General features: G+C 38.8%; 1 protein-coding gene across 6 annotated transcripts in view; it reads left to right on the top strand.

Annotated features, from left to right (window-relative positions):
- LOC135467777 (lymphocyte cytosolic protein 2-like) overlaps nt 1–27,440 on the top strand; it is a 78,306-nt gene that overhangs the window by 42,243 nt on the left and 8,623 nt on the right. For all 6 annotated transcript variants that reach the window (XM_064745617.1, XM_064745618.1, XM_064745619.1 and 3 more), the window contains 4 exons: nt 3,478–3,545; nt 3,966–4,024; nt 9,713–9,737; nt 23,807–23,875. In XM_064745617.1, coding sequence (XP_064601687.1) covers nt 3,478–3,545; nt 3,966–4,024; nt 9,713–9,737; nt 23,807–23,875 — 221 coding nt within the window. The remainder of the gene's footprint in view (nt 1–3,477; nt 3,546–3,965; nt 4,025–9,712; nt 9,738–23,806; nt 23,876–27,440) is intronic.

Here is a 27,440-nt window from a genome sequence, read left to right as displayed (position 1 = left end):
AAACCGTAATGTTGGATGTAGGTTCCAAGTTCACACGAACAAGCCGGGAGTGTTAACGACTTTTGGCTGAGAGGCAAGACACCTCCAGCATAAATTACAGGGTGTAAAAGATGGAGGACGTGAGACACAGCGATCTATTCCAGCTTTGCCATATTCAGGCCTTACGTGTAAGGCGAGCAAATGTGCAAATTATTAAGCATAAATTCATTTCCTTACTGCTAGTTTGGGTCTGGCTTTAAAGGCTAATTACCTTGGTTTCCTCCACCCATATACTCATCATAGAGAAACAATAGAGAAATATTCTAGAGTCTCCATCAGGACTTAAAACCCTAGAGAAATAAATAAATAAATCACTGATATTTTACCTTTCACTTAAAACTGTGTATTCAGTTTTTCAGCCACACAAAATACATGCCGGCAATTTGATCATAACCTTGTGATATATATAACAGATGAGCAGTTGGAAAAAACTAGATTGTTCAACAAATATGTACATCGTATACCTGCATGTATTTGTGTAAATGCTGGCCATTGAAGTTGAGGACTGTATATTATTTTGACCCTCAGGATAACAGAAACTGCTCGTCGATCCATGAACAAAGTTTATGATTCCATCAACAGGTATTCTGTAGAGAATGTGGTGTATTGTCTGGGGTTGTGATGCCCATATGTATGGGTGGTGGGGAGTCGCACGATACATGTACATTTGGTTCATTATCTTTACAGATATGCCGAACACAGGACTGAAAAACATGAATCAATATACAAAGTCAATTTAAATGTAATTAATAGACTTAATTGTTCATGTGCGAAAAATGTGGCACACAAATTGCGGTTGTGAAACTAAAATTTAATAGCAATATAATGTTGCACACATCTTTGTAAGATTGTCATTACAACTGCAAAATTTCTTGAAAACTTGTGTATTACACTTAGTGTACTTCAGCATAGTACAAAAGGGCTATCTAAGCACTGTTTCTTTCCTGGACAGACTTAATATAGATACTATTGTACAGAAATTTTATCAACAGGATGTCCTGGGATGGAATCTTGGGTTGGTCATACATGTACATGTATGTGGATGTCTTGGGATGGAATCTTGGGTTGGATGGAATCCTGGGCTGGTCGTACATGTATGTGGATGTCCTGGGATGGAATCCTGGGATGGTCATACATGTACATGTATGTGGATGTCCTGGGATGGAATCTTGGGTTGGTCATACATGTACATGTATGTGGATGTCCTGGGATGGAATCTTGGGTTGGTCATACATGTACATGTATGTGGATGTCCTGGGATGGAATCCTGGGATGGTCATACATGTACATGTATGTGGATGTCCTGGGATGGAATCCTGGGTTGGTCATACATGTACATGTATGTGGATGTCCTGGGATGGAATCTTGGGTTGGTCATACATGTACATGTATGTGGATGTCCAGGGATGGAATCCTGGGCTGGTCGTACATGTATGTGGATGTCCTGGGATGGAATCTTGGGTTGGTCATACATGTACATGTATGTGGATGTCCTGGGATGGAATCCTGGGTTGGTCATACATGTACATGAATGTGGATGTCCTGGGATGGAATCTTGGGTTGGTCATACATGTACATGTATGTGGATGTCCTGGGATGGAATCCTGGGTTGGTCATACATGTACATGTATGTGGATGTCCTGGGATGGAATCCTGGGTTGGTCATTCATGTACATGTATGTGGATGTCCTGGGATGGAATCCTGGGTTGGTCATACATACACATGTATGTGGATGTCCTGGGATGGAATCCTGGGTTGGTCATACATGTACATGTGTGTGGATGTCCTGGGATGGAATCCTGGGTTGGTCATACATGTACATGTATGTGGATGTCCTGGGATGGAATCCTGGGTTGGTCATTCATGTACATGTATGTGGATGTCCAGGGATGGAATCCTGGGTTGGTCATACATGTACATGTATGTGGATGTCCTGGGATGGAATCTTGGGTTGGCCATACATGTACATGAAAGTGGATGTCCTGGGATGGAATCTTGGGATGTCCAGGGATGGAATCCTGGGTTGGTCATACATACACATGTATGTGGATGTCCAGGGATGGAATCCTGGGTTGGTCATACATGTACATGTATGTGGATGTCCTGGGATGGAATCCTGGGTTGGTCATTCATGTACATGTATGTGGATGTCCTGGGATGGAATCCTGGGTTGGTCATTCATGTACATGTATGTGGATGTCCTGGGATGGAATCCTGGGTTGGTCATACATGTACATGTATGTGGATGTCCTGGGATGGAATCTTGGGTTGGTCATACATGTACATGTATGTGGATGTCCTGGGATGGAATCCTGGGTTGGTCATTCATGTACATGTATGTGGATGTCCTGGGATGGAATCCTGGGATGGTCATACATGTACATGTATGTGGATGTCCTGGGATGGAATCTTGGGTTGGCCATACATGTACATGTATGTGGATGTCCTGGGATGGAATCCTGGGTTGGTCATTCATGTACATGTATGTGGATGTCCTGGGATGGAATCCTGGGATGGTCATACATGTACATGTATGTGGATGTCCTGGGATGGAATCTTGGGTTGGTCATACATGTACATGTATGTGGATGTCCTGGGATGGAATCCTGGGTTGGTCATACATGTACATGTATGTGGATGTCCTGGGATGGAATCCTGGGTTGGTCATACATCCTCTGGTCCATGCTGCATGTAGATGTATACAATGTTTGGCTGAATTTGCATGTCCGTGTGTGTATTGGTTACTTGTACCTTCAGTTTTTGTCCTGTAGCCATTGTAACCATGTAATCTTTACTTTTATGAAAAAGTTTATTGTATTTTATGTGGCTTGGTGTTCATTATTACTACATGTTTATTTAAATTCCATTTTTATGAATGGAACATTTCAGTAGGAATAGGTGAGACCGTTCCACTAAATTTTAGCACTTTTTTTAGATTTTGTGAAAATATTCACATCAGATATATTTCTGAGTCTAGCTATAGTTTAAAGTGACTTGCCGGATTACTTTTATTAACCCAAGTCTGCAGTAGTGGGTCTGGCATCAGCATTATTATTCTTGCTATTTTGTTTGTGTACATGTGTGTGCATTTCTTTTACTCACGACTGACTTTTATTACCCTGTGAACATTTATAGCTCTTAGCTGTTACATCTGCAAGATGTCAAGTCAAATCATGATCAAGAGTTTATTTTTGTTTTATATTGCACTGCGCACACTTTTACAGTGTAAGCTTTGTTTACATGGTTGCCTCAAATAAAGCTTATGGCCAGCCACATGTCTGTTATCATGCTGTGTTATATTCACAAATTCTAGCATCACTTAAATGTAATCATTGCACTTGTGTGAATGTATAATTGGCCATGGAGATAATCTGACAGAGTGATTGTTTGGACACATAGTTGTTGCATTGTGTTGACTTTCCAGTTGTCTGTTTCAGAATCATGGCCACTGATCGACCACCACAAACCCCCAGCAAAGATTATAGACATTTCACACCAGATGTCGGTAAGTTAGATTTTCAGTCAGCATGGTCTGTTTCTCTAATCAAAGGAATGAATTGTGCTCTAATTTAATTATTTATTATGTCATTTGTGGGCATCTGTCACAGAGTGGTTAGCATCCAGCACAGTGCAATGGCTTAGGAGTCCCTCACCAATGTGGGCGCAGTGGGTTAAAGTCCAGCACACGCTGGCTTTGTCTTCAGTGGTATGTGAGAAGATCTGCCAGCATCCTGCAGATTGTAATGGGTTTCCCCAAGACTATGCCTAGTTTCCTCCTACCATAATGCTGGCCACTGTTATATAAGTGAAATATTCTTGAGTGTAAAACCCCAGTCAAATACATAAATATGTCATCTGTACTCATTGTCATCCCATCAATACACATGTCAGTTAATCAGTGTTTTATTGTGCTGTGTGTTAACAGATGATCATGATGATGGCTGGGGTTCAGACTTCTCAGACACTTCGGATGTGGCGAGTGAGGTAAGCTATTACGATCAGCTTAGATACTGTAACTCAGGGTCACAGTAGCCTATACATAATGTAACTCAAGGACACAGTAGCCTATACATACTGTAACTCAAGGACACAGTAGTCTATACATACTGTAACTCAAGGACACAGTAGACTATACATACTGTAACTCAAGGACACAGTAGCCTATACATACTGTAACTCAAGGACACAGTAGCCTATACATACTGTAACTCAAGGACACAGTAGCCTATACCTTCTGTAATTCAGGGACACAGTAGCTTATACAAACTGTAACTCAAGGACACAGTAGCCTATACATACTGTAACTCAAGGACACAGTAGACAATACATACAGTAACTCAAGGACACCGTAGTCTATACATACTGTAACTCAGGGACACAGTAGCCTATACATACTGTAACTCAAGGACACAGTAGACTATACATACTGTAACTCAAGGACACAGTAGCCTATACATAATGTAACTCAAGGACACAGTAGCCTATACCTTTTGTAATTCAGGGACACAGTAGCTTATACAAACTGTAACTCAAGGACACAGTAGACTATACATATTGTAACACAAGGACACAGTAGACAATACATACTGTAACTCAAGGACACAGTAGCCCATGCATACTGCAACTCAAGGATACAGTAGACTATACATACTGTAACTCAAGGACACAGTAGCCTATACATACTGTAACTCAAGGACACAGTAGACTATACATACTGTAACTCAAGGACACAGTAGCCTATACATACTGTAACTCAAGGACACAGTAGCCCATGCATACTGCAACTCAAGGATACAGTAGACTATACATACTGTAACTCAAGGACACAGTAGCCTATACCTTCTGTAACTCAGGGACACAGTAGACTATACATACTGTAACTCAAGGACACAGTAGCCTATACATACTGTAACTCAAGGACACAGTAGCCTATACCTTCTGTAACTCAGGACACAGTAGCTTATACAAACTGTAACTTCTCCACCTCACCATGGTGAGCTAGGACAAACACTACCCTAAACATCCTGTAACTTCACTACCTCTCCATGGACATGGTAGGACAAACATCAGCCTATACAAACTGTAACTCCTCCACCTCACCATGGTGAGCTAGGACAGACACTACCCGAAACATCCTGTAACTCAGAATGTGGCCAGCCACTTGCACGGACTGTAGTGGTGAGAGACACATGAGTAGTGCATGACACTTCAATTTTTGATTGATTCACTGCTCTGCATTGACTGTCCTTTAGTTCAGGTTCACTGGCACTTCTTGACACTGTTCGTCCCGTCACAGCTTTGGACTCTTGCAAAAAAGTGTTAGGAAAGGCATGGCTTCTTGCAGATCTAATTTTGTTGTTGCTGTGATAACCGAAGTGCATTCTTCAACGTTGAAGGCACGTTTAGTCTTGAAATTGAAAGGGCAAATATGATAGGTTCATTGACGACAGCCTTGTCCATTAAGTAGTTAGTTAGGACAGATAGTAGCTTATATGTTCTGTATCTCCTCCACCTCAGCATAGTAGGCTAGGACAAGCAGGAGCCTGTACATAATGTAACACCACTTTAGCATGGTAAGCTATGACAGACAGCAGCCTTTACACACTGGAACTCCTCCACCACAACATAGCAGGCTATGACAAATACCCTATACATACTGTAACTCCTCCACCACAACATGGTAGGCTATGACAAATGCCCTATACATACTGGAACTCCTCCACCACAACATGGTAGGCTATGACAAATACCCTATACACACTGGAACTCCTCCACCACAACACAGCAGGCTATGACCAACACCCTATACATACTGTAACTCCTCCACCACAACATAGCTGTAGAAGCTATGACAAATGCCCTATACATACTGCAACTCCTCCACCACAACATGGTAGGCTATGACAAATACCCTATACACACTGGAACTCCTCCACTACAACATAGTAGGTTGTGACAAATGCCCTATACATACTGGAACTCCACTACAACATGGTAGGCTATGACAAATACCCTATACATACTGGAACTCCACCACAACATGGTAGGCTATGACAAATACCCTATACACACTGGAACTCCTCCACTACAACATAGTAAGCTATGACAAACACCCCATGGACACTGGAACTCCACCATAACATAGTATGATATGACAAATAGCCTATACACGTTGGAACACCTCCACTACAACATAGCTACAGTAGCTTTGACAAAAACCCGATACATACTGCAACTCCTCCACCACAACATAGTACGCTATGACAAATACCCTATACACACTGTAACTCCTCCACCACAACATGGTAGGCTATGACAAATACCCTATACACACTGGAACTCCTCCACCACAACACAGCAGGCTATGACAAATATCCTATACACACTGGAACTCCTCCACCACAACACAGCAGGCTATGACAAATATCCTATACATACTGGAACACCACAACATAGCAGGCTATGACAAATATCCTATACACACTGGAACTCCTCCACCACAACATGGTAGGCTATGACAAATACCCTATACATACTGGAACACCACAACATAGCAGGCTATGACAAATATCCTATACACACTGGAACTCCTCCACCACAACACAGCAGGCTATGACAAATATCCTATACACACTGGAACCCCTCCACTACAACATAGTAAGCTATGACAAATACCCTATACATACTGTAACTCCTCCACCACAACACAGCAGGCTATGACAAATATCCTATACACACTGGAACCCCTCCACTACAACATAGTAAGCTATGACAAATACCCTATACACACTGGAACTCCACCACAACACAGCAGGCTATGACCAACACCCTATACACACTGGAACTCCTACACCACAAGATAGTTGGCTGTGACAAATACCCTATACACACTGGAACTCCTCCGCCACAACACAGCAGGCTATGATCAACACCCTATACACACTGGAACTCCTCCACCACAACACAGTAGGCTATGGCAAATATCCTATACACACTGGAACCCCTCCACTACAACATAGTAAGCTATGACAAATACCCTATACACACTGGAACTCCACCACAACACAGCAGGCTATGACCAACACCCTATACACACTGGAACTCCTACACCACAAGATAGTTGGCTGTGACAAATACCCTATACACACTGGAACTCCTCCGCCACAACACAGCAGGCTATGATCAACACCCTATACATACTGGAACACCACAACATAGCAGGCTATGACAAATATCCTATACACACTGGAACTCCTCCACCACAACACAGCAGGCTATGACAAATATCCTATACACACTGGAACCCCTCCACTACAACATAGTAAGCTATGACAAATACCCTATACATACTGTAACTCCTCCACCACAACACAGCAGGCTATGACAAATATCCTATACACACTGGAACCCCTCCACTACAACATAGTAAGCTATGACAAATACCCTATACACACTGGAACTCCACCACAACACAGCAGGCTATGACCAACACCCTATACACACTGGAACTCCTACACCACAAGATAGTTGGCTGTGACAAATACCCTATACACACTGGAACTCCTCCGCCACAACACAGCAGGCTATGATCAACACCCTATACACACTGGAACTCCTCCACCACAACACAGTAGGCTATGACAAACACACTATACATACTGGAACTCCTCCACCACAACACAGCAGGCTATGGCAAATATCCTATACACACTGGAACCCCTCCACTACAACATAGTAAGCTATGACAAATACCCTATACACACTGGAACTCCACCACAACACAGCAGGCTATGACCAACACCCTATACACACTGGAACTCCTACACCACAAGATAGTTGGCTGTGACAAATACCCTATACACACTGGAACTCCTCCGCCACAACACAGCAGGCTATGATCAACACCCTATACACACTGGAACTCCTCCACCACAACACAGTAGGCTATGACAAACACACTATACATACTGGAACTCCTCCACCACAACACAGCAGGCTATGACAAATACCCTATACACACTGGAACTCCTCCACCACAACACAGCAGGCTATGACCAACACCCTATACACACTGGAACTCCTACACCACAAGATAGTTGGCTGTGACAAATACCCTATACACACTGGAACTCCTCCGCCACAACACAGCAGGCTATGATCAACACCCTATACACACTGGAACTCCTCCACCACAACACAGTAGGCTATGACAAACACACTATACACGTTGGAACTCCTCCACTACAACATGGCTATAGTAGCTATGACAAATACCCTATACACACTGTAACGCCTTGACCACAACATAGGTTATGGCAAACACCCTATTCCCCACAGCTGGGGAATATCATAGAATTTGGGGGCTGGGTGGAGGTATGGGGCAAAAGCAGAGGAGCTACTATCCAGGCTGATTGATCAAAGTTCCAGAGGCTGTCTAGGTTTACTTATAGTACAGAAGCATATTGTGAGCTACACACACTAAACATAGTCGGCACAGATGTTGACAGGAATAAAAAGCAGTTGAGTGAATGTTGAATAGCTGGTAATCAGCCAGCATGATAGTTATAATTACACTAGTGGTATTTGATAAGTGCAATAATATAGTGTGGAGTACTTAATTTTCAGGTGGAGCTAATTTTTGCAGATTTCTCAGTAAATACATTGCGAAAAATAATTTGAGCTTAAAAAATCCCAATATTAAATTGTGTATTAAAGGTAGTAGTATTAATAAAGTGAAATCTTTGTAGGGCTGGCAGGAGTTGGGATAAGAAAGCCAGGCATGCCATCTAAATTTTAACAGCATGGAGAGAAAATTAGGCTTTAAGTATATGCATACAAACTCTGGTGATAGACTTGGTGAGAGTTAATTCATCTTCAGTGTGATCAATCTTCTGTGTGCCGATAAAGGGAAAGAAAAGTAAAATACAACCATGTGCTAGCTTCCAATGAATGTTGCTTTGATACATGCTATCCCATTGGCTGTGTCTCTGGCAGGGGGCAGTGAGTGAGCTTGTAACAAATTGTAAACTGTTTACAACAACGCAGTGTCTGTTTGACAGCTACTGCAGTGCTAGCTGTTTCTGACTGGCTACAGAGGACAGTTAAAACTGAGAACAAACCAAAACTGATGGCATTGCTTGACTATGTTAATCATGGACAAATGACAAGGGTTGAAATACGGGTTGTTGATTAAAATGACTCATCACAGGTGCAAAAATAAGTGACACCTATTAGAATACTGCTCAGGGGTAGGTGTGAAAGTGATCTTGCATGATTATAACCCATCCCACATTGTTTTTAATCTCTGATCCCGACTACGAGGATTGATGACACCGCAGGAAGTAAAAGAGGATTAACAGCATCCTTGATAATACCTGTTTGACATGCTTGAGTAATTTCGACCATATTATAATTAGGAAAATTAAAAAGGTTTAAGATTTTTGCCTTGATTAAATACACAAAAATTAATTTCTGCTGTCCCATTTTTGAAGTAAAAATCTATGAAAGTAAATTCCAGCGAATAATCAATACTTTACAGTAACACATCTCACATTATGCAAGAACGCTGTGCAGTTTGATGGTAAGGTTCTGAAAGGAGCAGTAATATTTAATAAATTGTGAATGAAATTTGTTCTTAACACTAAAGATAACATGTTTGATTTCTTTCCTCAGGCAGAAGAAGAAGAAGATGACTTTGGTGAGTGAGTTTTTGAGTAATTCTCACCTGAGTGGCAAGAAGCTTTTCAGGGCTTTCTCCAGTACAAAGTACTTTGACATATGTATGTATCATGTATATCATTGTATGATAACAGATGCAGGGATCACAGTGCCTGTGTTACATACATGTATAGCCAGAACTGGACCTATCTAGTGGTACTGTTTCACGATTTCCAAACCTTTCTACACTTAGTTTTGTGAAAGGACCCTGTTGGATTTTAGCATCATAATAGGCCTTAAAAAATCAAAATGTGCTACAGGTATAAATTCATGAGCATAGTTTTAAGGAAAATGAAGAAAGATATACCAAAAATGCCTTTGTTATATTTCTTAATAACACCTCTATTTTATGCCTATTTTCCATCAGTGGTAGGAAGTATTCATAAATGACATCACCTGGGGACAGACTTGGAACAAGGGACCAACATAACACTCCCTTTTTAAGCTCTCCTCTCAACAAAGATGTTTTGACACCAATCACTGCTGACATCAGCACATCAGACCACTGAATTTCCATATTGCCCGCTGGGACCTTAGGAAAACTGTCGTTTAAAGCCATTTGTATGTCCCGAGAGCAAAGCTGAGAAGCTTTTTGAACCGTATTATATTAAGCATCATATACTCCACATTAAGAAATAAAAACTAAGTGTTTCATGTATCCTTTAATTGACACCAAATTTTCTTTAGAAGCTAGGTTCTATGTTTGGAAAATAAATGTTGCCGCAAATGATGTTTCTGGCTTTATGAAGCCCTTTGTAATCAATTAGATCTGATCTGCTGGCGATATAATGAAAGACATTTGGTTAATGATTGTGAGCAATTTGGTCAGTTACAGCGCAACAAACTGAAGAAACATGTCACGACAAAACGTCGTAACTGACACACATCAGTTACAAACACATTAAACTGAGGGGACAATTCTGAACTATCATGTGAGAAAAGCTGCTAAATCACAAGTTTACCTTTAACAAGACAGTGGTGTGCATAGGTGCTAGGCTGGGTAGTACAAAAGTTATCTCCCCTGATCGTGACTGGTTATACATGTGCTCTGAATTGCTTTTTGCCAGCCATATCCATCTGCAAATTTTTTGCTGTATCATTGATGAAGATCAAGTGTCCAACCTGAATATGTTATATTATCAGGACCATGTGAAAAAATCTATCAGCTTTTTTTGTGGATCTGTATCAGGAAATAGAAAGAACATGGTGATACAACTGTTCAGTTAACAGTTCTTTTCATTGACATGTTGTGATTCAATCAGATGCAGTGGAATGTGAAAGAATGGAATGAAGGATTTTTCGCTCTGATATGCTTACTGCATAGTGAGAGTTGATATGATGGATGGAGAAAGCATTCTCTTTAATGACTCATGATATTGCCGTAAAATTGTAGTCGTGCTGTTAAGCCCCAGTGATACATTCATCTACATGATTGTCTTGAATGAATGATTATGGCTTAACGCCACCTCTACATGATTGGGTATTTCATTTTACTTTATCATAAAGTTCACAATGATTTTACAGCTTTACATCATAAACTGATTAAGTGGATTGATAGGTATCTAATTTTTGTTGACGAGGAGCTTCAGTTGAGCATTGTCTTTTTGCTGGCTCCCAAGAGAAAGCTGTTGGGTTAAGTTGTGTATCTTTCTTATTAAAGATAACAATGATGAGTGAACTAAAACATTGTGATTCAGTAAGGAATAAAACAGTATTGCTGATTCAGTGGAATCTCAATTAATGAGACCATATCAGTTACAGCCACTTGTGTTTTTTATAAGCAGGAAATAACACTTTCGTCTGTGAATAAAATAGTTCTTGCAAAAGCCATAGTCTCTTTAATTACAAAGGTGCGTTTACAGATCTCATATTTAGTAGAAAGAAAGAACAGTTTTATTGTTTGAAGAAATGATGTAGCTCCACCTTAATAGACTAAGAAAAGAGCCCCATGCGTTACTGTTTTTCACAGTTTTCAGGTTGACTGCTCAGGCTAATGTCTTTGAAATTTTTTTTTTGATATATATAGTGAACATGATCTACATCTGTTAATCACTAAACTTGCTGGTATTTTTATCGTATGTAATATAGTCTCTCTGTGGATACACATTGAATATAATCATACATTGATTAACATGTCTGTAGATACATGTATTAATTGAACAGGTGGCTTCTCTTACCTATTCTGACTACAATCACTACACGTAAAAATTCACACAACTGAACTTCCGTTTCTTCTCTAAATGAACTACTGAATTATTCATGAAACACTTGTTTCGTGATTTTTCAGTTCATTTGTAAGACAGGTGTGCATTCTTTCCAAATTGTATTCATAATTAGTTTAATTTCCTCATGGAGTGAATGTACAGTTATATTTAATTGACAGGTATTTGAGAAGTCATACCATTTATAGACCCAATCAGATAACAAAGTCAGATACCTGTTCAAGTTATTAGTTGCGGATCTAATCAGAGCAGAGAGTCAGTGACACCTTTATATTCTGACAGATCTTTTTAACCATATCCCCTTGTATGTTGATTAAATGTCTGAATTATTCATACCTGTTCTATCTGGACCTATGAAATCAAAGCATTCCCCCACTCCGTTGTCACTGTGGGTTAAAAAAAAAAGGTTGTTTAGTTATTTGGTGGCCTTTTTGAACACTGTTGTGCGATACAGTCTCCCTGACTGCAGCATTTGATGACCACACCTGCAATTATAATGTAATGGATAATCCTGGAGACAGTATCTTCTGACCAGTAACAACATCATCATCATGGCCAGGTAGTATCTTGTAATCAGTGACAACATCATCATCATGGCTAGGTAGTATCTTGTAATCAGTGACAACATCATCATCATGGCCAGGTTGTATTTTGTTATCAGTGACAACATCATCATCATGGCCAGGTAGTATCTTCTGACCAGTAACAACATCATCATCATGGCCAGGTAGTATCTTGTAATCAGTGACAACATCATCATCATGGCCAGGTTGTATTTTGTTATCAGTGACAACATCATCATCATGGCCAGGTAGTATCTTCTGACCAGTAACGACATCATCATCATGGCCAGGTTGTATTTTGTTATCAGTGACAACATCATCATCATGGCCAGGTAGTATCTTCTGACCAGTAACAACATCATCATCATGGCTAGGTATAGTAACTCTGTAGATTCAGAATATGTCTTATTCATTGGTGTATGCTTCAACATTTGGCCTTTGAAACAGTCCATTATTATACCAGTTTGATTCCACTTTCGGAATGTTGACTTTGTTACAGTTATATTTTAAGCTGTTGTCATATATTCTTAGTATGGTATTCAATAAATTCTATAATAATGTAATAATGTAATGTAACTTGTAATATTGTGTTGCAGTATTTTTAAAAGGAGATGTATTTACCACTGCATTTTGTTTCTGTAAAGTTTGCCCTGGTTGATCCAAGTATTTTCAGAGAAGTAATGGTGAAATAGTGGTCTAAATTGTAGTAGACATGGACATATAGACTACCTGTGGCATAGATTATGACAGTTACTACAAAGAGGTATAGAAATGAGATTCTTATGTAGAAAAAAAAGGTTATAATTAGTGTAAGTACATGTCTTTACATGTAAACCATTTACATGACGTATGTCTGCTAGAATTAAAAAGGTAAATGCTTCTTGCGACATTTACACATATCTGGATTGTAGGATGTTTTTACTTTCAAATGTCTAATATCCTGGGAAATTATATAAAGTTATTAAACTTGCGCATAATTTGGTCATTTCAGATTTTTAACAGATAGTTTTCTACTTTTAGTCACGATCTCCTCTTTTGTTATGGTCACAGGATGTACATGTAGCTCAGTGATAGAGGTGCTCGACTAGGAGATGCTGGTTCAATCCCAAGGCATTACTCAGCGAATTTGTAGATTCCCCTATTCTCACTGTTCAAAGAGTTTTTGTGATAGTTAAGATTTCAGCAATGCTTGTGTTACTGTTAAGTTTGCAGAACCCTTGAAGAACACAGGTCCTCCACGAGCTGCATGTAAATCTGTATGTAACATGTAGGGAAGATTGTCAGTAACCTTCTAAACATCACTGGTTTACCTGGCACTCTGGTTTCCTCAACCTATATAACTGTCTGCCATAAGATTAGTAGAAAATTTTTGAGTATATAACATTGATTTACACAAAAATCCATTATTCAATCTCTGTCATTAGAAGTCTACAGTAGGTGTAACCACAGGTAAATTTATGTGATTACAGGTAAACGTAGCTGCATGCACATGTAATAAATAAGTGCTGTGTTTGAAAACATGCCAGAAGACAGGTTTTGGAAGAATGTCATCAGCAGTCATGTATGCCTCCAGTGAAAATCTAAATATATGCACGTACAGGTCATCTTTCCAGACTTCATGTATTTAACGATTTATGCTGATAAACATGCATTCATTTGCCCTGCATGCAGTTTAAATGTACCATGAGACTCCCTGTCAACAGCGTGTTAAACAAAGCCATCACACCTGATAAAACAGCTTAGTTGAATTTAAAGGTGATACCAATGATTTATCATTGTGGGTATTAAGTCCAGATTTGTACAAACAACAAATAGCAGACTTGTGACCTCAACCTAGGCCTGGAGTAATCTGCCTGGAATGTTTAATGTATGACAACCTGGTCTAGTAAACTTGTGCACCTGAGAATGTTAGGGGTTTACTCTCCCTCCCACCTGACCAGAAGCTCAGGTGTGTTAATTAGCTGCATGTAGGCTAATCAGAAAGTATGGAAGAAGACATAAATTGTGTCAATGCTATATATCGGGTGGGCATAAAAAATGGGCCATACTTTAACAGTCAATATCTCCGAAACCCTCTTATGTCAGCTTCTAAAAATTTACACACTCAAAAGCCATTATGTCCTAAGTATACAGACCAAATTTCAATTTCATCCTTTAAGACTTCTGTTCATGAGACCAAAATCAAAGTAGAGTCAAAAACGCATGTTCCGGACATTTCAAAATGATGTTCTACCTTGTTTTACTTGAAAAGTTGATCATTTGGTCCGCCATCTACCTTTCTTCCATGAACTGATTGAGTCCCGAATCTCTTTAAGAGTAATTTTTTGCCAACAGTCCTGGATGCGTGTCACACAGGTGCAGCGCGCAACTCTGCTCATGACACGTGACAGGTGTTGCAATGTGGATCACCAGAACGTGCGGTTTTGAGGCTATCTTTTCATTTCAACCCTGTGCACAGACTACTCAAGCTATGACCTTGAAAACTGGGCAGTATATTAACAAAATCATGCCATTTGAATGTGTAAAGTTTGAAAGGGTTTGAACAAAGGATAATGGAGCAATGCAGCATCAAAGTACAGCCCATTTTTTTTATGCCCACCCGATATATATATATATATATATATATATATATATATATATATATACGTACACACACATGTATATATCAAGGTTGTGTTACTTACATCTAAGATCCAAAAAACCTTTCAAAACTTTACACTTATAAATTCTATTCCTGGGGTTTTTGACCCAAAAATCTATGTTAATTAATGAAAATAACATGTTCTGTATTTACCAATAGCTCAAATTATGGGCTTTCAGTAAACATCAGACTTATGCCTATGCTATTGTTAAGATTATTGTAACATTTGAGAAAGTTATAATGTGGCCTACAATATAAATTTTGGGATCTTTATTTCTGATTTTGAATGTTACCCTTGCATATACAAAGATGATGTTTTGTGACAGATAATTCTATACTAATAACAAACATTCAATTGGACTTGTGCAAATATGAACAGTCTATCTGTTTTGAGGGATTATTTTCATACGAATTTGTTGCAAAAAAGAGGTTTCTCATGTTGCTTTAAATCTTAAATAATTTAGTATATCAAATAATAATATTAAACTTATATAATATTTTTTATAGATTTAAAGCCTGGAAAAATGGACTATTCTCTTTCCTATTATTTAAAGTAGAGAAGAAATTCAGATTTGAGTTTTGTACTGAATAGCTATTTGAAGCCCTCTTGACTAAATATAATATTTGAGCTTTGTCATATGTAATTTAAGATATTGTAAAATTTGTTTACACTGGTACATGAGTAGTTTACTCTTTTCCTACCATGTGCTGAGGTCATTCCCTGTTAAATACAATACTGATCATTTGAGCTATTTCTGCACTAAGTGAATATCCTCTAAACATTCGCTATTTGCTCACCTTGAATTTCCTGGTGTACTGAATGCACCCAGTATGGTAGTTTTAAGCATTGGTAAATTGGTAACTGTTTATCACCACAATTACCGTAGTTGATTTGATTTGATGTTTATTTCACCAAAGTAAACATAGGAATAAACAGTGAAAAGAAATAATTTAGATTTTTTTGATGGAAATAAAACCTCAACAAGCTTGGTCTACCCTATACATGGGGTTACATATGATTTATGGTCATAAGTACTGTACTGTGATTTATTTGGCATTATGGGATGTTTGCTGGATGTAAATTACATGGGTTGAAGGGTCTACATAGCCCGTGTGTATGGACACCTATATTGTGTTCTCTTACAATCATACATCACTTATCCCTGGCTTATCAGTTTTGAGTTTCACTCCTGATGGTGTGTAGGGGGCTAGAAGTCAGAGAGTTTGTCTGACAGGTGGAGAGGTGGAGAGATGAGAGTTTGTCTGACAGGTGGAGAGATTTATTTATTTATTTATTTGATTGGTGTTTTACGCCGTACTCAAGAATATTTCACTTATACGACGGCGGCCAGCATTATGGTGGGTGGAAACCGGGCACAACCTGGGGTAAACCCACTACCATCCGCAGGCTGCTGGCAGACCTTCCCACTTACGGCTGCAGGTGGAGAGATGTGCTGGTTTTTGTCTGTAAAGCTAATTGCTGCTGTAATAAAGAGTAAAATTATATTCCTGAGGAGCGTGGCACAGAGCAGTCCAGAGTAAAGCGATATTTCAACTAGATGAATTTGCATGTTATTCACACGTACAGTTAGTCCACAGAATGAACAGGTCCTTTAAATTTCTATAACAAATTGGTGCTTTATATCAGAGAAAATTCAAAATTTCAGTAACAAAGAATGCTTTATATCCAAGATGGATACAAATCCATTATATGCATGTACTTTTTGGATCTTAATTCAAACTGATCAGGACATCCACTACTAATGATAAATTTTGTTTTATCGTTTAATATTTGCTGTCTGTCGTGGAAAGATTTAGGTGCTATTATTTTCTTAACATGTAATGTGGCATGCAGTTTGCTTGCAACTTAGATGACAAGGGCTGTGAAACTTGTGCTCAAACTTCCTGGGCCTTTTCAAGTTAAACATTTAAAGAATAGTGTTAAACACAAGAATTCAATTCTTAATGTTCATACATTTGCCAGCACTTTTGCTTTTCTCTGTCCATAGATGTGACCATGGTTATATAATAATAATATTATCCCCGTGCATAACATCTGACGTTAATTCAATAAATCACCTATCTCCTGAAACTGTACAATTTATTGTTGAAGATCAGGGGCAGTATGTGCATTTGGAGGAGAAGAGGTGACTTGTGACTTAGATTTCAATGTTAAATGCAGCTTTTTAGAACAACTGTAACTACTTGTATGAAGTTCTGACACATGACAACCCAAAAGGCATTGTTCTGACCATGTATCTAACTGAAATATGTATTATTTTAGTTCTAGGATGAGTAGACATTAATTAAAGTTTGCACACATATATTCACGAACTTGGAGTGTAGAGATTTGGGCTGTATTGTGTCTTATAGCAAGATGAAAGATATACATGTACTTGTATGCAAGCTTGGGTGGCAGTTAGGAGACGAGACATAACTCGCCACTAGACCAGTAAGAGTATGTGAATCATATCAGGAACCTTCATTGTAGCACACATTGTGAGGTATGTGATGTTCATGCAATGTCATGTTGGCGGTCAGTATTATTGTGTGTAATGAATTGTTCTGCTAAGGTCATTTCTCACCTCCTTTTCTGCTGGACCTATATCAAGATTTGTCAGGTACCTGAAATGAAGGCTGGTGGTTTACTCTAGGCACAGCGGTTTCCTCCACCAAAGGTCGGTGGATTGCTCTGGCACAGCGGTTTCCTCCACCCAAGGTCGGTGGTTTATTCTGGGCACAGCAGTTTCCTCCACCCAGGTTGGTGGTTTACTCTAGGCACAGCAGTTTCCTCCACCCAAGGTGGATGTTTACTCTCAGCATAGCGGTTTCCTCCACCCAAGGTGGATGGTTTACTCTAGGCACAGTGGTTTCACTTGGTTAGCACGCTAGCTGTGAGTTCAAGTCTAGCTCATGCTGGCTACCTCTCTGTCCGCACGTGGGAAGGTCTGCAAACAACCATAATGCTGGCTGCCATCATATAAGTGAAATATTCTTGAGTACGGTGTAGAATACCAATCAAAAAAAAAACAACAACAAAAAAAAAAAAACCATTGTGGTTTCCTCCATTCAAAAGCCTGACTGCCGTGTAGAAGTGATAATTCCTCAGCACAGTGTTAAAAACACCGGGCCAGTCAAATAAATAAATAAGTGTTGCAGATCAGTCAAAGTTAGACAGTGTATAAACCAGGTAGGTAAACTTAGCAATAACATTTAAATGTGCCCTGTGCTGAGATCTCCCATCAAAACACAAACTGCATGTTCATACAAGATTGCAATTTGTCATATAAAACAGCACAGGTATAGGTTCTGCTATTTGTTTGTTTACACTGTATAAGAATATCCCATTTTAAATTTTGCTGATAAATTTGCTGCTATCAATATATAATGGCCATCTGTTTGATTCTGTTTGAAGTACTATGTAACATCTGAAAGCGATGATTTTTTTTCTGGGACAAAAAGTAAACATATATACGGTAAATCTTTAACCTTTTCAACCTCTAAAGAACTTTTTTTAAGTGGAATTTATACATACATTATGAAAATGACACTTACAGTGATTTGTGTCACTAAAGATGCAAGCTTCATATAATTGTGGAAATTAATTCTGTACACCCCTTAGCTCTTTCAGAATGTTCCAAAATATTGGATTAAACTTATAATTTGTATGAGTGTATATTTACCTTCGCTAGTGGGATTAAAACCTTTGTGAAGTAATAACCGGTAAGTACTTATGGTTCAGTGTCCTGGCTTATTAAGTATGACGTTAAACCCCAAGCACTCACTCACAAAATGTCCTGGCTGGTTAAGTATGACGTTAAACTCTAAACACTCACTCACTCATAAAATGTCCTGGCTTTTTTCAACCTCTGAAAGTCAAGCTGAAAGTAATTAAGTAATGGACCTAAATGTGTTTCAGAGCTAGGAGAATCCACAGCCAGCATCATTTTATTGAGACAGATTAAAGGCTTTATTTCATTTGGTGTTGTGGGCCTACACTGTTTTAGTCTGCATGAGCACAAGAATCCATAGATCTGTGAAATTTTGAGTTTTCTACTAGCTATCTACTCATGCAGTCATCAGGATCAAGTACATGTATACTCCATTTTGTAACTATTATTCTGCAGACAAGGCAGCTGAATGCACGCTTGTTGAAGCATAGGTCATGCAGATAGTGGTAAACTGTGTGCAGAAAGGATTCATACATATGCAGGGCCTGTCCAGCTCTTTTGTGTAGTCACTTTTCTGAACTGGTCAGTGAGATTCTGTTGGAGAGTAATTATAATTGTTAAACATTATTGAAAGGAATTGTGGAGCATGAGATCTTTCTAGTTGTGTGGTTGAATTCACACTGTAGGTCCTGGAGGCATTCTATTGGCTGAAATGTCAATGAGAAACAGGTTTATAAAGAACGCTGTTGGCTATTTATTCAAACCAGGAAGCAAATAATGAAAAGGCTTTTGAGCTGAATAGGGCTTATAGCTAGATGGGGATGAAAGTGGTGTACAGTTGTAACTGTATATGCTGTGTCTATATTCAGTGTATGAAGGCAAGTTTGAGACTACATGTATAGCTAGGTGATACTAACCAAACCCTTCATGGGACCCAGAGACAACCCGGCCACAACTGTTACAGACTTTTGTAAGGGATGTTATGTAGGTTGTGACATGGATAGCCTGTGTTAGTGTTAATAGGCCTGACTACTGGCTGAATTCCCCTGTGTTTGTCATTAGGCGGAGTGTTGTTGTCCCTCAGGGAGACTTGCTGTGACAGACACAGTCAGTACCTGCCATTGTTCAGCCCTCCCACTAACTGGCCCTGACACTGGACAGAGGCTTGCAGGTTGACAGAAGCACTTCTCAGCTGGAAAGATTAGGTCAGCATACAGCTATGTGCTAGGACTTGGTTGACTTCATTCCGGATGTAGTAAGTTGTGAGGTTTGCAGTAGGTGGGTGATATCATGATACACCGCTGTCCAAATTTAGTGTCTCAGTGAGTAAGCAGGTTGGTTATATTTGCTGTTGTGACTGCATGAAGTTTATATAAAAATCCTCCTGCTTAAGGATTTGCTTAGGCAGAATTTTGTGGTGGAGAATTTGTGACAATTTGCTCGCGATCAGTAAAGACTCTAGACTAGCATCATCAGAACCATGTTGACAACAATGGATAGTCATTACATACCAATGTTTGGTAGACAGCAACCCAGTCAGCTGCTTCACCTGCAGAACTCAGGTAAGACACTTGTGGCTATAATTACTGTCTGTAGTTTCATAATATAGTCATCCTTGGTTGAAATCAGTAGATGATTGTTTTCATGCAGATCTGTAGATATGAAGCTGTGTAAAGTAAGGTTTTCAGATTATTTTTCATTAGGACCAAGATGTTGACTGAGATTTGTCATCACACTTACCACTGATTACTAGTATGTAGTGGTGTTAATTTAATCATACACAGTAATATTTGACTTGAATTATTTGTTTGATAATGCATTAGACAGAATATACAGATGTATACAGAATTGGGGGAATAATCTGTAAAATTCTGTGGCTATTATATTTTACTCAGTAGATTAGTGTGTATACTTAAGCACAGACAGTATGGTCGGACATGGTAAAATTGTTGTCAGCAGTTCTCCCAAGTCAAAGTTACCACATAGTAAGTAAGTAAGTAAGTATAGTGTCACAAGTTACATTGTCCACAGTGATATAAACATTTTACATGACAAGCTTTTCTTAAGTTGTTCTGTGCTGGGAAAAGGAATTTTTACTGGATTGCTTGTACATGATCTTAGTTCAGGATGGGGCTCTTCTCTGATGGGAACAACTTCTTCATATAGTCAGGATACTGGTCATTTTTAAGGATTTGTAAACAATGAGATTATTTTGGTATAGGATAATTTCATGTATAGTCTTTAAGAGTAACATTTCAAAAGTTTCAGCTGATGATTTATTGTTATGTTTGTGTAGGATAAGTTTTGCAGCAGTTTTTGGAAGTTTATATACTCGATCAAATAGGGACGGCGTACATTAAATGAGGAAGGATATAACTGTTATAAAATAACAGTTTTGTTTTAAAAGGAAGAAAAGGCTTCTGCCTCCTCAGTATTGACAATAACTTAGACACAGTACTGCCCACTGAGTCAATGTGACTCTGCCTTGAATGTGTATGGCCTATATGCAGGCCAACAAGCTTCAAATTTTGTACATTTTCAATTGTCTGACCAATGACCGTGACATTGAGTGAATGCTAGTGACAATTTTTTAATTTCTGGGTAGTTCCAGTAAGGATGGACTTGGTTTTCTTCCTTCTGATATACCCTATTTCTTCTAATTTTTGAGACATCTGATCTGCTCCTTTAAACCAATATATATGTAATTGTAGCAGGCATATTTAGTTTCACCTCTTCACATGGTCACTCCATCTAATGAACGACATATTCATTGTTTACTTTTCCAAAAACGGAGAGAAATGCAATTCTTTGCTTCCTTCACTACTAATATCTGTCCTAAAAATTAGAAGAATGATGCAAGAGCAGGATTTTAACTCATTAAAACAATTGCTTAAGAATCAAGGTTTAAAACAGGATACATTTAAATTTACTGTTATGCCAGCAACTGACAGATGATGAGTTACCTGTGTTGTGGAAGTCCCCGTGAAACTTTGTTGACGTCATGGTCAATTTCTTATATGTGTATGTACGCTGTATACCATTTTGTATACATGCATGCGTGTGTGTGTGTGTGTGTGTGTGTGTGTATGTGTGTGTGTGTGTGTGTGTGTATGTATATCATCTACCTTTGTAATAGGAGGAGTATTTTAACACTTGAATGAGCCACTTGATGTTTGCTTTGGTACTTTGCTCTGGCAGTGTTAGTAAGGCGTGTATACTGTCATGTACCTGTATACATAAGTGGTAATTTAAATCTCCATATTCCCTGGTACATGCAGGCATTCGCAGCTGTGAAGAAATTCAGAACTGATTCGTTAATCTCAGTGAAGTGACACACTAAAAGACAGCTGGTGTACAGTTTTATATTTGCTGACACCTTTGTGATTAAACATGAAACACCAGGGACAGTCACAAAAAACAAAATATTTATGTGGATGAATTTATTTATTTGATTGGTGTTTTACGCTGTACTAAAGAATATTTCACCTATGTGACAGCGGTCAGCATTATGGTGAAAAGAAAACGAGCCTGGGGAAAACCCATCGCCATCTGCAAGTTGCTGCCAGACTTTCCCACTTAAAATGAGCGAGGAAGCCAGGATGAGCTAAACTCCACAGCAACCCCATTGGTGAGAGGCTCTTGGGTATTTGCGCCACGCTGAAACACTAATCACCTTGGCCCCTCTGGTCTGGATGAAACCCATATAAATATTGAATTTCCATCTGTAAAATATCCTTAATATGTGATACATTCAGCTCGCATCTTCAAAACTGAAAATATATTTGATTTTTGTGCATCTGACCTAAAATCAAGCAGTTTTTAAGTGACACAGCTTGTTTGATTCTTATTAAGTCAGCCATCTAGACCACTTAAGAGGGTTTTTTGTTTGACTAATTTCTTAGAAGACAAACTGAAGTCTAATTGGCATCAAAAGTATCATATTAAGGCCTTCGTGTGCCTCTGAAAGGGAATTTCTGTGAACCAAACTTTAGGTGAAATTTAGTCATTGTGCATGAGATTATCTTCAAAAACATGAGTGAGAGGTACATGTAGCAGACAAATGTTTTACATTGTGTTTTTGCCAGAACAATGGAGTGTGGCGTGCATTAATAGCTAGGTACACAGTAACAGGTAGTTTGCCTGGGGCTTGACGTGCTTGAAGTGGTTTGGAATGAAGTACACATTCTAGTTAGTCAGGTGATGCTCACACCTGTGTGTTCAAACTGACTTACACTGATCAATGCTGTATGGAATATGTGTACACGAGAGAGCATAGAGTGAAGGCAATTAAATATTGGCACCTGCCCTGTTAAGCCATTGGATATAAAGTCCTATCCACAAATTCATGTGCGCTTCAGGACAATAAGGCGGTATGTTTTTCTCCCAGTATGTAGTCTTCATCAGGGACTTTGTGGACTTCCCCACTCCTGTAATTCTTGGGGCTTTGGTGACAAAAACAGGTCATTGTGGCTCGTGTCACGGCTCATGCATTATGACGTTCGTTGAAGACCACTATGTCTAAAAAGAAACCAATCGCAGCACCTCAGATATGTGTCCTAGGCAAATTTATAGGTCACAAAGAGGCACTTGTAGTAAAATGCATACTTGTTGTGCTAATACTTTTGCTTCACGAGCTGGTAGTCCCGCTGATAATTTTTCAATGACATAGATCATCGATAAGAGTGGAGGGTTTTTGAAATCGGGGCGAATCAACTGATAAGCAATACTCTAAAACAGAAATAAACTTCCTGGTTTAACAAATGCTCTGGATCAATAAAAAGATTCCAGTGGACAGTATGTAAGTGTACAAATAGAGAGCCAGTTCTTTATACTTTTGATATGATCTCACAGATACGATACGACTCCTGGCCTTTCTGTAGCTTAATTGGCCTTTTACTTGAGTACAGGTGTGACAATGAGTAGTTACCTGCACGGGTATGCTTGTGTTTCAGATGATGAGTATGAAGAGCCGACACAACACCACCTATCAATGCCTCAATCATCTACAGCCCCCATGAACAGTGAGTACATGCTCAGCTCTCTTCCCGCTTTTGTCACTGTGTTCAGTCTTCACATTCAATATGTACAGTAAGATTGCAATGTTTATCTGTAATAAGTAACATTTTTGCACGACAATCTCCTGATAAGTTAATAAGTCCACAGAGAATCCCAAGTGTTAAATTAATAAGCATATTAATAATATATATGTTATACTCAGAGAAAGAGACTGGCAGCGTTCATGCTAATTACATGTGGTTAGGTATAAAAAAAAAATTTTTTATTTGGAGAAATGGTGGAATAAAAATTTAGGTATGGGTATATTAACATTTTTGATATACCCAGTTGTAGGTATATCATTGTTTCTGATATACCCAGGTGTGGGTATATTAATGTTTCTGATATACCCAGGTGTAGACATGTTAAAGTTTCTGATGTACCTAGGTGTGGGTATATTAATTTTTCTGATATACCAAGGTGTAGGTATATTAATGTTTCTGATATACCCAGGTGTAGGTATGTTAATGTTTCTGATATACCCAGGTCTAGACATGTTAAAGTTTCTGATATACCTAGGTGTGGGTATATTAATTTTTCTGATATACCAAGGTGTAGGTATATTAATGTTTCTGATATACCCAGGTGTAGGTATATTAATGTTTCTGATATACCCAGGTCTAGACATATTAAAGTTTCTGATATACCCAGGTGTGGGTATATTAATGTTTCTGATATACCCAGGTCTAGACATGTTAAAGTTTCTTATATACCCAGGTGTGGGTATATTAATGTTTCTGATATACCAAGATGTAGGTATATTAATGTTTCTGATATACCCAGGTGTAGGTATATTAATGTTTCTGATATACCCAGGTCTAGACATGTTAAAGTTTCTGATATACCCAGGTGTGGGTATATTAATTTTTCTGATATACCAAGATGTAGGTATATTAATGTTTCTGAAATACCCAGGTGTGGGCATACTCAGGTGTTTGTCCATTCATGTTTCAGGCATACTGAGATGATGTGACTTTTAGGTTTCCACTAAACAGTTTTAACAATCTGAAAAAACAAGCAATAACTCCAGCCTGACATGACTACTTATTCACTGTATAAAGTGTAAAGAACAGAAAAGATATAAGAAAAGGTAGACAGGTACATAATATAGGTAACCAGCTTAGTTTTACAGTGTCAGTATAGGTCCCACCGTGCCCTTATGCTTGGCATTTATTTATTTATTTGATTGGTGTTTTACGCTGTACTCAAGAATATTTCACGTATCTTTCATGTTCAGCATGTGGGAGGAGACCAGTCATAGCCCAGGGAAAACCTGTGACCATCCACAGGTTGCTGGCAGACCCTCCTACATACGGCCAGATAGGAAGCCAGCATGACCTAGTATATAAGTATCAACCTTCCAGTATACATGTAGATGTGTGCTTTATACAAACTATAAACTGTGTCAGCTTGTTAATTGTAAGCCAGTGAACTGTTGCTGCATGTACATAAATATAGGCTGACACTGGGTCACCCTCAGGTCTTCCTGTTCTGACAAAGCTGTGGTTTTGTGTTACAGGATCTAAGGGTTCTTTATATACACAGTTTTTTTCATGGAGTGGTTTTGTAACAAATCAGAAATAAGCCTTACTAAGAGGAAAACATCCTTTAAAAATGTCATTGAACACCTGTACAATTTACCAGTTCTGCTAGCTCTTTTTGTGAGACAGAATTGGTGAATTGTCTCCTGTGGTGATTATTATGCCTGTTAGCATGGTTCTTGCTTTGATGGAAAGGTATCTTCACATGGAGTGTACTGTAATCCTTCAATCTTTTCTCATGTTTGCAGGTGTTTATCTAAGCATATTCTAAGAGCAGTAGTCTGTGAGGGCTTGTACAATTATATTTTTGTCAAACCCTAGAATTAGCCAAACCCACCAGTGTAGTTTTTGTCTTCGAAAACAAAGAGAAAAGGTGGATATAATTGCGCTGAAAGTTTACCTGTAGGTATGTAAATGTTTATGAAACCTTCAACTCAACATATAGTGTGAGGTTCATGTACATCTACATGTAATAGTGTACTTTTCTTGAAGTGTACAGCACTTTTGGGTGAAAATGAGTCGATCGGCTGGATTATGGTATGGCATATTGTTAGTTTGTCCATGGGCCTGCGTGGCTGAGGTGGTTACTGCGCTGGCGCAGCGTGGTGACCCAGGAGCCTCTCATCAATGTGCATGAGTTCAATTCCAGCTCATGCTGGCTTCCTCTCCGGCTGTAAGTGGGAAGGTCTGTCAGCAGCCTGCGGATGGTCGTGGGTTTCCCCCGGGCTCTGGCCAGTTTCCACCCACCATAATGCTGGCCGCCGTCATATAAATGAAATATACTTGAGTACAGCGTAAAACACCAGTCAAATAAATAAATAAATAGTTTGTCCATAAGTGAAAGTGCCTGACTAATTTTTATGTTCACTGAAAGACTACCATTCAGCGTATCTTACACTGGCATGAAATATCTATTTAGATTTTTTGTCAACCCAATATAAGTTTAATGAAACTTCATCTTGACACAGCTTCAGCAAATCTCCATTATCTAGAGCAAGGTGACGTCACGTTTGTGCTAGCTCTAAAATGTAGAAGGTATTTTACATGTAATAGTCTAAGCAGTAGCCAGTGACAGACAAAAGTTGTGGACTTCAGGTGTGAGGGCTCATACGATAAATATAGTTTTCTTGGAAATTGGACATACTAGAAGAATATTTCTTACACTGCTTGAACTGTTGATGCAGTAGGCCTACTATATCATTTACAAGGAACTTCAGCAACCCTGTTTAAATAGCCTAGCTGCCACATATTCCTGGTTCAGGTCGTAGCCTCTGGAGGGGTTGTGCTGGTGACTTTGACCCCTATTAAATGTTTACAAAATTACAATAGAACTATTCAAATTGTGAATCCTGTCCAGTTTCATTGTCGGACACTTTGTTTATACTATGTCATACTACTTCCTGTGAAGCGAGACTGTTATATACCTCCGGAAGCAGGAGAGTCAGACAATAGCTCAAGCGGAAGCAGGAGAGTCAGACAATAGCTCAAGCGAGCACGTGTTGACATCGTGGTGAAATTTGTCTTGTATAGTCCGGAATAAAAGTAGTATTGCATAGTTAAAGAACAGTGTTTATTGAAGTAATTTAGCGGAGTATCACAAATAAATGGAATAAAAATAAATCTAAACACCACTGAGGCTGATCCAGGCATTCAACTGTTGCTAGATTTTATGCTTTAATTTTGTAGCAGTGGCTTCTAAGATTGAAAGCAGTGCTAACAGTTATGGTGGACATCATAGAAAGCACCTGGGCTTGAACATGACATTGCAATAATTGAACTGTATTTTATAAATAAATTAAAAAAAGGCAAAAAACATCCTTTGTAAGCAAGAAAGACGAAGGAGTAACATTTATGTTCTTCAGTGTTAATAAATTCAGAGAAAAAAACTATATCATGAGATGTAATTAGTTTTAAGCACTGTCCGGTGAGATGCCGTGTTCTCATTGCCATAAATCTCTGGCATGCCTGATGAATTTTGCTCTCACTCTTA

The sequence above is a fragment of the Liolophura sinensis genome, chromosome 6 (genome assembly GCF_032854445.1).
Source record: "Liolophura sinensis isolate JHLJ2023 chromosome 6, CUHK_Ljap_v2, whole genome shotgun sequence".
Classification (NCBI taxonomy): Eukaryota; Metazoa; Mollusca; class Polyplacophora; order Chitonida; family Chitonidae; genus Liolophura; species Liolophura sinensis.
The sequence above is the reverse complement of the archived record's forward strand: the minus strand, read 5'-3'. Positions and strand labels throughout refer to the sequence as shown.